Source organism: Xyrauchen texanus, chromosome 40 (assembly GCF_025860055.1).
Source record: "Xyrauchen texanus isolate HMW12.3.18 chromosome 40, RBS_HiC_50CHRs, whole genome shotgun sequence".
In the NCBI taxonomy this organism is placed as follows: Eukaryota; Metazoa; Chordata; class Actinopteri; order Cypriniformes; family Catostomidae; genus Xyrauchen; species Xyrauchen texanus.
Window position 1 is genome coordinate 35183801 of NC_068315.1, and position 14284 is coordinate 35198084.

The 14284-nt window shown below is 37.5% G+C and overlaps 1 protein-coding gene across 1 annotated transcript in view; it reads right to left on the reverse strand.

The window, feature by feature from the left end:
* The window catches only part of med24 (mediator complex subunit 24), a 47134-nt gene extending 33994 nt beyond the window's left edge, over positions 1-13140 (reverse strand). Inside the window, exons 1-13 of the mRNA XM_052113293.1 lie at positions 13051-13140; positions 12490-12638; positions 11694-11776; positions 11443-11481; positions 11293-11366; positions 10022-10245; positions 5248-5359; positions 4002-4152; positions 1407-1520; positions 1091-1144; positions 906-988; positions 360-446; positions 161-272 (exon numbers count right to left, since the gene is read on the reverse strand). Of these exons, the coding sequence (XP_051969253.1) occupies positions 161-272; positions 360-446; positions 906-988; positions 1091-1144; positions 1407-1520; positions 4002-4152; positions 5248-5359; positions 10022-10245; positions 11293-11366; positions 11443-11481; positions 11694-11776; positions 12490-12619 (1263 nt within the window). The 5' untranslated portion in view covers positions 12620-12638; positions 13051-13140. The remainder of the gene's footprint in view (positions 1-160; positions 273-359; positions 447-905; positions 989-1090; positions 1145-1406; positions 1521-4001; positions 4153-5247; positions 5360-10021; positions 10246-11292; positions 11367-11442; positions 11482-11693; positions 11777-12489; positions 12639-13050) is intronic.
* Positions 13141-14284: the final 1144 nt, after the last annotated feature.

A 14284-nucleotide genomic window follows, 5' to 3' on the forward strand; every position in this document is an offset into this window, starting at 1 on the left:
CTGTTCTGAGATGCGAGTTGGTGCTGTTTTGGCGGCACGAGGGGTTCCTACACTATATTAGGCAGGTGGTTTTAATGTTGTGGCTGATCGGTGTATATCGTCCTATCGACCAGCCCTAGACTGAAGAATGAATCTATATGATGTTCAAGCAGCAGATGACCTTCAGGATGTTGGTGACGGTGGGTTCTGCTCGCAGGATGAGGCCGGGGTTCGGCTGGATGTTGGCGTTCTCTGCTGTCTTCAGTCTGGGAGCGTGTTCTCTGTCCTCCGCCCTGAACACATGCAGGAGAGAGAGGGATTAAAAACATACAGAACAAGACGACGTATGTTTCCATGTTTTAATGACGTCGTGGATGTACCGTTTTGCGGTGAGATTGGCTGTGTTTGCCTCAGACAGCAGCCCCAGTTTATTACACTCCTGCAGTAACAGACTCAAGCAGTCACAGCTACACACACACACACACACAGTTATACAAATTACTGAACAGCAGCCTTACAATTGAACAAAAACACATTTGTAAAGTCAAATCAATTAACAAAGTCTCTTTTGGGCATGGAAATACCATGGTATTCTTCTAATAAATACTAGGGTACATGAATATGGTAATTTTATGGCAATAATTTTTCATTTGCTGATGCTGATAAGAAAACAAGAGAGCTGGCAGGAACTGACACGCTTCTGTCACCTGGCCAAGTGGGTATATTTATCAGCCGATGGTAATCATCTTAAAGAAGATTTATCAGTCGCTCCATTATATCAGACTTTCACTGTCCAGTAGCATGTTATTATTATCTTATACCATCTTCTCATCATGGTACTGCCACAGACCCAACACAGGAACTGCAGTTATATGAATCTCAGTGATTATTATTTATCTTTGTGTGGTTTGGTGAGGCTGACTTACTTGCATCTCTGGTCAGCTTTATCCAGCAGTGGAGTGAGCTTCAGAAGATACTCAAATGCCACATTCACATCCTCCATGAAATCCTGTCAAACACACACACACAGATGGGTCAGACAGGGTAATTACTGTGTGTGTGTATGTTGATGGCAGACATGTGTCAGACGGCTGCAGGTGAGTCCGTTTACCTGTGTGGTCTCCGCCTGTGGGTACTTCTTGAGTCTCAACAACACCTGAGGAATCTGAGAGAGATGAAGCCGACAATGATCAATGATTTCTGAATTCTGCTATTAAAAGGAATAGTTCAAGCTATTTATTTCAACTAACTCAAAAGCAGAAGTTTAGCAGAATGTTCACACTGCTGTTTTACATTAAACTTTAAGTGAATAGTGAATAAAGACTGGCAAGCTCTACGGCAGACAGGAGAAATATCGAACTTCACCGGTCAAATAATTAATAACAAGACACACATAGTTGAAGTGAGTCACCCTGACAGCAGCACACCTTGAGGAAAGTGAAGGCCGTCCATTTAAGCTCCTCTGTACCCTCAGGAGACTCGATGAGTCCGGTGAAACACGCCTTCCAGATCTCCAGCACAAACAGCGGAGCGGGGATACGCTACAGAGCGAGATCACAAACCCATCACAACACACACTAGTGTTGCACGGTTTAAGTATCGCGATACCAAAAAAATTTAAACAGTACAATATTATCTTGTTTTCGGTACCATATTACAGTATGCTGTCATTAGCAAAATGATGAGATGTGACAAATTTGAGATGAAATCAATATCAATCAATCAAAAATAACCTCTGGATGTGATCATCAAGTGTGATCATTAAACAGCAGAAGGATTCAATTTAATTAAAGATTATACTCTCACATGCGCTGACCACTACAGAATGAACAAGAGGTGCCAATCTGCTCTCTGTCATCTGCTTCACACACACACACACTCAAACACAAAACACACTGCTGATGCTTCATTTTCATGCGGTGTGTTTATAGTATAAACAGCTGCTAACACTCCGTAGATTTCAGCTCGAGAGTTGCGACGGGAATATCCCAGCATTAATTGGAAACTTGATATAACTAAAATGTAAAAAGAGGAAGAACTCAAATGTCTGTCAAAATACAAATCCCGCTAACATAAAAACTTTATTCAAATGGATGTGTAAAATTGAAGACAGAAAAATAATCTACTAAGCATTTTATATTCATAAAGTAGCAATAATACTCATAACAATTATGTGATATTAAATGATTGTATTATTATTATTCTCTGTAGGCAATACCACAAACACAAGCAGCCTTAAGCCACAGGTAATCAGATTTATTTTTCATTAATACTGTGTACTCTGTTGTGCAGCACTTTATTTTATCAAAAATAAAAACAATTCTGTAAAAAAATATTTTATATATTTTTATTTGATTAAACACAATTTGATCACAACATTTAATTAAAACATTTAACATGGAATCCATCAAAATTTTAATGGAAAATGCATCATTTGTATCTGTAAGACTTTATGCTTTTCTGAGTAATTTCATCAAAAATCTGAGGCTTTTTATACAATTATAATATTGATTTTGTACCGATACCGAGGTAACAGGGCTGGTATTGTACCGAAGCCAAAATTTTGGTATAGGAGCGACCCTACCACACACACACACACACGTCACTAGAGGCAGACTGATATATCGGTTTTACAGATTAATCTGTACTGATAGTTGCATTTTGGAACTATCGGTTATCTGAAAAAAGATATGCCAATATTTTATTTTCATTTTTTCCATAACTTTTTTTATTCCTCATCAATAAACTAGGGATGCTCATTTTGAATTTTTTTCCTGACCGATAGCCGACGCTCGTTAACGAACCATTAACTGTTAACTGACAAAATTAGAATGTTAAATTAGAATGGACGAGTGTCTGTGACCCATAAAAAAAAAATTTTGTTGTTTTCCTAAGAAGGGGTTTACTTTTACATGCACAAATAGCAGCATAAACAACAACAGAACATGAGGATTCACACATCGTCACATCACACACCTGCAGTGCTGCCGTTAATAGAGAAAACAGATGGAATAAAATAGATAGGCATAAACGAAAAATATTTCACTTAAATAATTAACAGATTAACAAAAAAAAAAAACACATTGAGTCCTCCAGCGCAGAGTGTGTGGTGTAGAACCGGCATAATAGAGTAGACCGTGTAGGAAAATATTTTATAATTTAATAGCATTTTTCAGACCTCAAAATGAAATAAATGCTTGTGGACGCTTGCTTTGGAAGTGTTATTGCATTGTGCTTGTACTACTAACTACATTTCAATACTGCATTACATATCTTACAAACAACCTCGTCCTCCTTTCGGTCGAAATGGTCCCACGCAGTACTTCTTTTTGCTTGCTACATTTTGCTCACTCAGCAAAATATGGCTGTAGGCATGTGTGGTTGGTTGCATGTGTCGACACGCCCACATGAGTTGGTTGATAAATGCAAACTATTTTTCTTTTACCATCCAGCAAACTTTTTTAAATGACTTTTTAATCTGTTTAACTAAGTATGAATCAGTCAAAATTCTTAATGTCGGTTAACAGTTTACCAGTTAATTATAATCATCCCTACAATCAACCTCATCTGGTGAAATATATTCATAGAAAACTCTTCATCTGGTGAATCTATAGGCTATAAAAAAGCTTCATTTGGTAAATACTCATATATAGAGCATTGTGAGCAAAATCTCTGTCATTTCAAAACAAGATTCACGGGTGTATTTCAGGCTTATTTAAAGTAAAAAGTCCCGCATTATGTAACAAATCTTAATTTCTCGAGGTAATACTGGGATTTTGGTTGCGCAATAATCAGCTTTTGGGATTTTATTCCATTTACAGCCTCGATGTCGGTGTCCGTCATAGTAAGGAAATAATACTATATTTTTTATTATTATATAGATCAATTTTTTTAAGCTATTGGCCAATTCATCGTTATCTGTCTTTTCCACTACTTTAGTTATCCATATTGGAAAAATCCACTATTGCTTGACCTCTACATGTCACCTGGTGTCCAGATCTGTTACAGGTGCAAACATTTACCTGCATCCTCTTGATCATCATGAGCTGCTCCACCAGCGGCTGAGTCTCTCCGGTGAGGTTCATGGTTCCCTCCAGCATGATGAAGGCATGGACTGATGGGAATGATGTGTGCACGGGTGGATCACACTGAACAGACAACATCTGAGGGATACTGTGAGGAAAAACACAGAAAGACAAGATACATTTCATCAAATCTCCAAAACAGAAAGAGGTCAGCAGGAAACACAACCTGTATCGTAGCATTCTCACTATCAAATGTTTTGGTGTTATATTTTGCCCATAGACTGGATGATCCTTTTAATATGTAACTCACTAAAGCACAAAACATGCTCTACACAAATATGTGCACGCAAATCCCTCTAGCTGCACAAGCTTCATTTGTGTTCTGAAATGTACTGATCAAGCTTCATTCAACAAGGCTTTCAACAAAAATCTTCTTTAAATGCTTCAATTCACTCCCATCTGGTGGGCAAAAGAATGAAGCACACCCTGTACGCCACTGAAGCTGACATCACTATTTAGTTGGTTTTGAAGCAATAAAATTAATTGTAACACTATTATGTAATTTTCATCTATTATTCATTAAGTTAGTGTTTATAAATGATAAAAAGTGATTCAAGGCTCATGTGCTTCATCCATGAGTTACAGAGTTACTGTGTTATGTTTGGTGGCAAAAACATTGTATGAGAGCAAATTAAACTGACTTTGTTTCTTTCCTTTGAACCAGATACTGAAGCGGTCACATGGTTTTCAGCCAAGTTAAGCATCAGAGATCATGCAGTTTTTGCAAAACGAATCAACAACGTCTCAATGTGAAACCTGTTGGTTTTTAGACACAAGCTTCAAACTGAATTTGTTAGCATAATCATGTTTTCTTCTGTAGTCAGTTTTCAAGTACTGTCATTGCGGAGCAACAGTTTGAAATTAATCTTGTGGAGCAGGTTAGTTCAATTCAGTTAAACTGTCGACATGTTTGTAGTTAGTTAATGCAATAATAATACAACTGTTTTAACGACACACTTTTGAAGGTAACTATTGCCCTCTTGAGGAATGTTACTGCCGCAGTAATGCAGGACGCATGTTGAGCGTGTACAACTGGACCGCGCGCTTGCAACATCTCGTCTGTTGTGTGGTGTGTCTAGCCTTATTCTCTATGTGACAGATATACTTTAACAAAAAAGGAAGTTTTTAAAGTCATTATGTTTGTAATTTTGTTAACCCTTCCAAGTCCTTCATGGAGTCTCACCTCTTGACCAATGAAATGCAGTCCTCCAGCTTCTCCTTCAGCATCTGATTGGTCACAGCGCTGAGATTTTCAGACAGCTTGAGTAAAGCTTGCTCTACATTACTCCAGGATGCTTAAAAAGAGAAGATGTGGAAATTCAAATCAGATTCAATATAAATCACAACCACCACGATTCTCTCATTCTAACACAAACGGCAAAGATTCCCTGCACATACATTAGTCTAAAACCCTCTAGAATGTTATATACCACACAGGGACTTCTGTGAACTCTTCAGAGCACTGACAAAAACAAATGATTTGAACGATTCATTGAAATCAACTGTTTGAAAAAACTGATTTGTGAAAATGATTCAGACTTCCTGCAATTTTGATTCACACGGATTCGTGAGCGGATTCAGGCCATAGAAACAAAATAACTGTGGTTGAATTTTGAACTGGTTTGAATGGTTGGTTATTTCAGAAGAACTGATTAAAACAATGATTCAATCATGAATCAGATATCGCCACTTAAGACCAGCCAAAAGTTTTGTCTTGAGAACTTGCCACATTAAAAGTACATAATTTACAATATTGCTCAATTCTATAAAGCAACATCTTGCCTGACGACTTGGAGGGCCTCGCAGATATACGTCGAGCGATCACATATATGGAGGCGAAAGTTTCTACCCTGATCAGAAGACTGGTCGACGTTGAAAAACAGGTCGAGTTTCTGCAGTCTGCAGAAAGAGAACTACAGGCTAACCTGCCTGCTACCAAGGCTGATGTGGAACGCGTGTGGGGAAAAACTAGAGGACATGTAAAATCGGAGCAGGCATAATAATGTTTGTTTCATTCGAATCTCAGAAGGAAAGGAAGGTCAAGATATGGTGATGTTTTTGAATGGGCTTATTCCGAATTTGATCGACACAGCAGACCGCCAGCTTGAAATTGAGCGCGTCTACAGAGTTTTCAGTCAGCTTCCCGTGGCAAGTAACAGACCTAGATCTATCTTGGCAAGATATTTGCAGTCGGCTGACAGAGACTTTGTTCTAAGAGTGGTGAAGAACTTCCCTTTATTGATTTAATGTTGAGTCCATTCATTTATTCGATATGATTATTTACTGGGTCTTATTTTGTGGAAAGAAATGTGTGCAATTTAATGGTTTATGTAAAAAAATAAAATACACGCACTTGAGCAATATTGTTGCGGAAAATCTCATGAGCTTGTATGGACAGTCGGATTTCCGGGGATGGATGAGAGTTGGGACTGTTGTGCGTGTGGTTGAAGAGCATTTTTTTCTGTTCTGTGGGTTTTTCAGGATTAGATTGTTACATTGATGTTGGAAACGGTCTATATAATTTTACCATGTCAATATGTCACACTTTAATATAGGTACAATGTTTCTCTCCACGTTGAATGTTAATGGGCTGGACACCCTTAAGCGTAAGAAATTGAAAAACTTGGTAGGGCATGAGGTGGGCATGTGTTTTGCAGTGCTGGTTCCAGTAGGAGCAGGGGAGTCATCACATTGATAAGCATCTACAATTCAAATGTCTCAAACAGATCAAAGATCATTTAGGAATAGTCATTATTGTTTTGGCTGACATACAATGGCAAAAACATTTTGGCTAATTTTTATGCCATTTTATGCCATCGCTGATGATCAGAACTTTTTGTAAGTCTTACAAAAAATACAAGCCGCTTGGATCCATGATATGGTTTTGGGTGGAAGCTTCAATCTTTTAGCAAATCCAGTCCTTGATCATAGTGATGCAAAGGTGTCAATGTGTAAAAATCTTGGTCTTACAGATATTTGGAGACTTCTGAATCCATCTGGGAGGGACTACACCTTTTTTTTCATCAGTTCGTAAGATTTACTCTTGAATAGATTTTTTATATATACACAAGTAATTTATTCCATCTACCTCTGACTGCTCAATTGGGAACACTTTAGTTTCAGATCATGCTTTGGTGTGTTTAGAGATGTTGCCGCATATAGAGAAAAGAAACTCATATAGATGGCGCTTTAATACATCCCTTCTTCAACACCCAGAATTTCAACAAATTATAAAGAGAGAGGTAAATGATTATGTAGAAATTAACTGGTCCTCAGAGTCCTCTGTAGGCATGGCATGGGAGGCGTTTAAGGCAATTCTTAGGGGGCAGATCATACAATATACCTCATTCATTTAAAAGATCAAAGCACAGGAATTCATAAAATTGGAAAAGAATATTAAAAGTGCTGAAACAGAGCTGAAGTGCTGAATACTATCCAATGATCTTAAAGAGTTAACCCAGATAAAATATAGGTACAATCCTATTGTCACAAAAAGGTTGAATTTGGTTATTAAGGGCAAGACAGGCATATTTTGAGTCAGGGGGAAAAGCAGGGAAACCCTTGCCAGATACATAATACAGAGTTTTTTTCCACCATCCCTTCAGTGAAGTCTTCTGGAGGTAATATATTTACTTCTGCCACAGATATTAATAAAACCTTTATAGAATTATATTTCAATCTTTATAGCTCCACATCTATGTCTACCAATAAGGATATTAGCAACATTGTAGAGCCATTAGAAATTCCTAAATTGATGAGTGATCAAAAAAAACTCTTGACTCAGATATTACTATGGAGGAGCTTGTTGAAGTAATTAAAGCATTTCCAACAGATAAGGCACCGGGGCCAGATGGTATTGCAGCAGATTGTTTTATATCTTATGTCACAGAACTGGCTCCACTTATGTTGGAAGTTTACACAGAGTCATTAAAGAAATGTGAACTACTGCCAACCATGAAGCAAGCCCTGATCAGTCATATTCTTAAAAAGATAAAGACCCAAATGAATGTAAACGTTATCATCCAATTTCCCTGATCCAGTTAGATGTAAAAATATTGTCTAAAATTCTGCCTAATCGATTAAGCAGAATAATTACATATATATCAAGTGGGGTTTATTCATGGTTGTAGTTCTTCTGATAATATTAGATGTTTTATAAATATTATGTGGTCAGTAGCGAATGATCAGACCCTGATTGCTGCCATTTCACTTGATGCCGAGAAGGTGTTTGATATGGTGGAATGGAACTATCTTTTTAAGATTTTGGAAATGTACGGGTTTGGGAACACTTTTATTGGGTGGATTAAGTTACTTTATAACCAACCATTAGCAGCAGTGCAAACTAATGGATTCATTTCAGATTTTTTTCTATTGGTAGAGGAACCCGGCAAGGCTGTCCTCTCTCCCCTTTATTGTTCTGTCTTGCCCTGGAAGCATTAGCAGCCGCAATAAGAAAAGGGGATGATTTTCCTGGTTCTGTAGCAGGAGGTGTGGTGCATAAACTGCTACTATAGTCAGATGATATATTATTATAATATGTGTCCGACCTATGTAGATCTACACCTAACCTCTATGAAATTATAATTCCTTCTCCAAGGATGCAGGGTAAATTGCTCTAAATCGGAAGCTCTGACAGGCATTAAGTATTTAGGCATTTTATTTCCATCACATTTGAGAGATTTTGTTAGTTTATTTTGATCCATTAATGAAAAGGCTCTCGTGTGATGTGGATAGGTGGGCTTCACTACATTTGTCTATGGCTGGGAATGTCAATGTTATAAAAATGAATGGTATCCCCAAATTCAATTATCTACTGCAGTTCCTCCCACTAGAAGTTTCTTTCTTATTTTAAACAATTTGATAGTATATCTAAGTCTTTTATTTGGAATGGTAAATTACCTCAGTTGCATTTCAGTATGTTACATAGACCAACTGACAAAGGAGATTTTGGTCTCCCCTAAATTTTCTTTCTTACTATGCTTTTAATCTTAGACTCTTGGACCATTGGTTTCTTCCACCTGACAGAGCCCCTCCCTGGTACTACATTGAACAAGTGGTCCTTGCCCCAATCTCACCATTGCAAAGTCTTTCTATCAAACTGCCTGGAGAAGTATAAATGCCTCCCATTATTTCACACATATTATTAAATATGGACAAAGTTTTCCTGTTTGTTAAATTTTTATATTTACCTAAATGTTTCCTCAAGTATATGGCTGAAGTAATGGGGTTTGAATCAATAAAGTGTTAATAACAAAAAGCAAAAAAATTTAAAAAATGTCATTTCACACAGTCCCGGCTCACAGAGGTACATGTTCATCTTAGGCTGTGTTTACACTGTCACAAAAAATATGATTTTTTTTACTTACATCTGACATAGACTGGATACTTTTGCACAAGTGTAAACAGAAGAGTCCGCACAAGATCTGAATGTTTCGCATCCGATCAGAACCACTTACAAATGTAGTTTTAAATCATATATATATATATCCGATATCTGGACATCTGACCTACGTCTAAGCATGTATATATCAGATTCCCCTATGCAATGTCTTCAGGGATAGCTTATGAAGCAGACATGCCTTTGGGTGCTCGCACAAAAACTCAAAGCTTCTCTTGTTGAGGCGGAAATTTTGTACCCACTCCACTTGGCATGTTTTGCCTACTTTGGAAAATATGAAATAGCACAAAGCCATTCAAAACCCGAGGGTGAATCATGGTGCTTAAGTGAAAGTGATCAGTAATGAAATCGTTAGAGTTTGGGTGGGAGATTAATGTAAACACTGATTTCAGAGACGAGTCGTGCCTTCAGTGAATGTAAACAGAAAGAAAAAAAAGAAAAATAATCGAATATGGTCAAAACATCGGCTCTGTGCATTAAGCCTTGCAGTGTAAATGCAGCCTTAGATTCAACAACTGAGTTCTTTATCATTTATGTTAGTAAAAGCTTTAATAACCACCTTGCTCCTCGAGGCGTGCGATGTGCACCAGCGCTCTGTTCTTGGTGCTGTGCAGTAAAGCGTGCATGCGCTGCAGACAGGCGCTCAGACTGCTCTCGACAGCAGATACGGCTGCAGGCTCACGCAGTCGCTCGCAGTAACATGAGCAGCCCTGCAGGAGCCACACCAGCACACACAGCATCGCCCGACACAGTGCAATACACTCCTCTGCCTTCCCGTGACAGCTGCAGGACAGACACAAACACATTGCCCGTCTCCCATCATAAATGATCACCATTCAGAACAGGACTGGAAATGGCTTTTAATATCCAGGCAAATAATTAATTTGAATTGAAGAAAGAAAACAGAAGGCGGAGTCGTAATTTGGATATAAGAAAATAGAATTAAAATGGAAATTATTTTAAATAATTATTACATTTTTTCAGTGTAAGTTGGCTATAAAAATGTTATCGTACACACAACATATGGAGGAATAGAATTATATGAAGTTAACAATCAGTTTCATAATTTCTATATAAAGATTAAAACTTTAATTAAATGGACTACAGTGGAAGAACTCTTCATTTCCCAGAATGATGCAAACTTAATACTATAATCAATGGATTCAAATGTTGACATGTTTCATCAATATTTATTTGAATAAGGTTAATTCTTCTGTTGTGTTGAAAGTCACTGAACTGCAATTCAGTCAATTCTACTCCCTGTTATTGCCATTCAAAGTCCTGAGGGCCTGGCCAATGCAATTTAACTCAGTTCCAATGCTGGGAATTAGAGGTCGACCGATATTGGATTTTACTGATACCGATAACTAAGATGTCGGAAAGGGCAGATTTTTTTATTAAATCAATTTCTAAAATGATAAAACATTTCTAAGTCTTGTCTTACTATTAAATCACACAGACATGAAGGCTATAAGATAACTAAACGAATAAAATCCCAAAACCCCCAAAATAACCAGAGAAAAATCTGATTTGATGCATAATGCGGGATTTTAACTATAAACAAGCCTGAAATACAACAGGGACTTTTATTTTGAAATCACAGACACTTGGCCCCGTTGCAATGCTCTATAATTATTTACCAAATTAAGCTTTTTATAGCCTACATAATGACCAGATGAAGAGTTTGGTAGATATATTTCACCAGATGAGGTTTATTGATGTGGAATAATAAAAATAAATCTGCAAATATCGGCATATATTCCAAAAAGCAACTATCGGCACCGATTAATCGATAAATCTGATATATCAGTCTGCCTCTACTGGGAATACCTGAGCCGGTGGGAGAACATGTCCATGATCTCGAGTAATGATTTGACACAGAGCTCCCGTGAGAAATCATCAAACTGTGGATGAACAAACACAAAGAGAGTCTAAGTGTTCAGTCTCGGAGCAACATGATTACAATCAAATAACACAAACCTTGCTGATGGCGCTCAGCACACTGGAGTAAGACACCATCTGCAGGTGAGAGAGAGAATATCCATGTTATTTGATGTTGTCTGAACACAGAAGATCATTACAATAATTAACCCATTCAATCCACATTAGTACGTGCTCCAGTTGCAGTTCTCATAGACAAGCTGCTACCTGCAGTCTCAATTCATGTAAACTTCCAAAAATGTTTGAATTCCTTTTGAAACTCCTATGTAATGATGACGGCACCTGCTCACCTGTGAACTGATGGCGTATTTCAGGTAGGACAGGATCAGAGGGTTGGGTGACGGGCCAATCATAGCCTGCTCCAGAAGAGCTTCTGTCTCAGAGAAACACATGCAGTAATACATGTTAATAAATGCGTGACAGTCGGCTTACATGCATCACACACTTTGAACGGTCACTGCGGTTCTCATCTGATGGGAGTCGTGGACAGCAGGGAATAAAATAAGACCAAATACAAATAACTCACAATACAACTCAATAGTTATGTATAATTAGTAGAGCGCAATAAACAGGCTTCTCAACTTTTAAAGGGAGAAGCTAACACATCCCACCAAACACCACACTCTTTTCTTGCATCGATCACAGTGTTTTGGTGCACGTTCATCTATCATCTGGTATTATGACTAATACTACAATATTTGTCCCAGTTTGTTCCATGTGTTACAGCCGATAAATTACACTTCTGCTAATCTATGTGCATTTACAGAATTGCCGATTTCCTATTCAGCCAGTCTCATGTTAAACATTTGGCAGGTAATATTGATAATTGTTTTATTTTAATGTTTGCTAATCTATTTTGGGATGCCACTTGACATCCAGTGTAAAATCTGCAGACTGAAGAAAAAGCAGATGATATCACTGATCATACAGAATCAACCTCTCTGTTCAGGTTAAATGAGGGTTTTTTTCTCATCATATTGGGTACACCCTCAAACATAAGGCATGCCAGAAAAGCCCAGGACAAGACACATCAGGTGGCTCTAAAAAGGATTCCCGGGACTCGTGTGGATGAAACTGTGACAGTACCTGCTAGATTGAGATAGTCCCACGTAGCTCCTTTCGGGCAGTTCTTGTTGATGTTAATGGCCCACTGATAATCACTCCATCGCTCCTTCCACGCCTGCAGGATTGCCTGTTTAAGATTCACCACCTTCATCCTGCCTCACTTCACAAACCTACAGATCATCAAACAGACATCAACTAAATTTGTATTTCAAACAGCGTTGTATATTAGTTATTGAACTTTAATGAGCTCACATTAACTAAAATACAACAAGAGTGTTTGCATTTCTAAAACTTCAGTCACACTGCAGGAGCAGTTCCAAAACTAAGATGCTTATACATTCATATACATTTTACCATATTGTTTTTTATGTTTGCCGATAGACACATTTTGCGTTCACTAATCTCTACCATAAACAGAGTTTAAAATCACAGCTAAATTCGGACAAATAAATATACATTTTCAGCTCTACACATGACATCTCGCAAAATATACCATCTAATGTTTGTATAATTACACAGATCAGATGTACATGTGGGATAAGATGTGAAAGTATGATTTCTTCTTTTTGAAATACTGCTTACCGCAGAAAAATTCCAGTTTCTTCACTAAATGAAACGGCTTTTGTTCATTTACTGTTCGCTACTCTCAAGCGTCGCCATATTAGGTTTTAAGGTCGCATCCACTGATTGGTCAAGAGTTTCTGAACGCTGTAGTATAAATCAATCCGATTGGGTAGTTTGACTTTGCGTCTTCTAGTTGGTCGAAAGAATTTGTGGCAGGTTTTGGATGCGGCTCATAAAAACAGAGAATTTCAAATAAAATCTAAAATATTTTGCTGAGAGTATTATGAAATCTTTTAACACACTATGCTGTATTCTTTGAAACAGACTACCATTAGGAGGCCTAAAAAAAGAGTGTTCATAATATAAAACTCAGTTTCCATCTTTGTCATATATACTTAACAAACTTTTTGTTTTGAGTTTTTCTTATTTCAAAAAATATTTATGTATTTATCTAAAATTATCTTTTTTTATCTTTCTTTGTCCTCATTTTTTTTTGTTTTTTTTTTTGTTTTCTTTATCTTCTTTCATGTCAGTGTCTGGAGCATTAGAAATAAGTGAATAATTATGTATTTAATTCCATGTCTTCTGAAGGGGAAATCAGGACTTGGTTATAATAGTTTTTCATTTAAAGATAAAATTGTAGGTTTCAGGTTTATTTTCTAAATGTTCTCTGTTATATCATAATGTAAAAAAAAGATGTTTATAAAAGATAAAAGTCTTCTATTTGTATTTTATATAAAAACTAGTATACATAGACCTAATATTACAAACAATACAAATACAAGGTGTTTTCAAAAACCAAGCAGAGTCAATTATTATTATCATGGTTTGTACATTCACGGATGGATTACCGACCAGGCCAATGGGGCCAGCGCCCAGGGGACCTTGACTACCAGTGGGCCCTTGACTGCCCAGGGGTGCCCTGCACTTCATGGCTGTGCAATCTAGTTTGTGATCCCCCCGCTTGAAAAACCTTTTGGGCATGAGGGGGGCCCTTGGAGATAATTGGCCCCAGGGCCTTTGCTAGTCATAATCCATCCCTGAGTACATTACTCACTGTACTATTGAACTTGTGTTTAATACTGTATGTGACATGAGTTCTGCTGTCTGTGACTGCTTTAATTGTTTCATCCCCAACTTCACCAGTCCAGTTCTTGATGCTCAGTCAGGTCTTCCCTTAATCACAATGATGTCGATTCTGGTCAACAATACAATCCTACAAGACCTTAAACACTGTGACCATCATGCATCT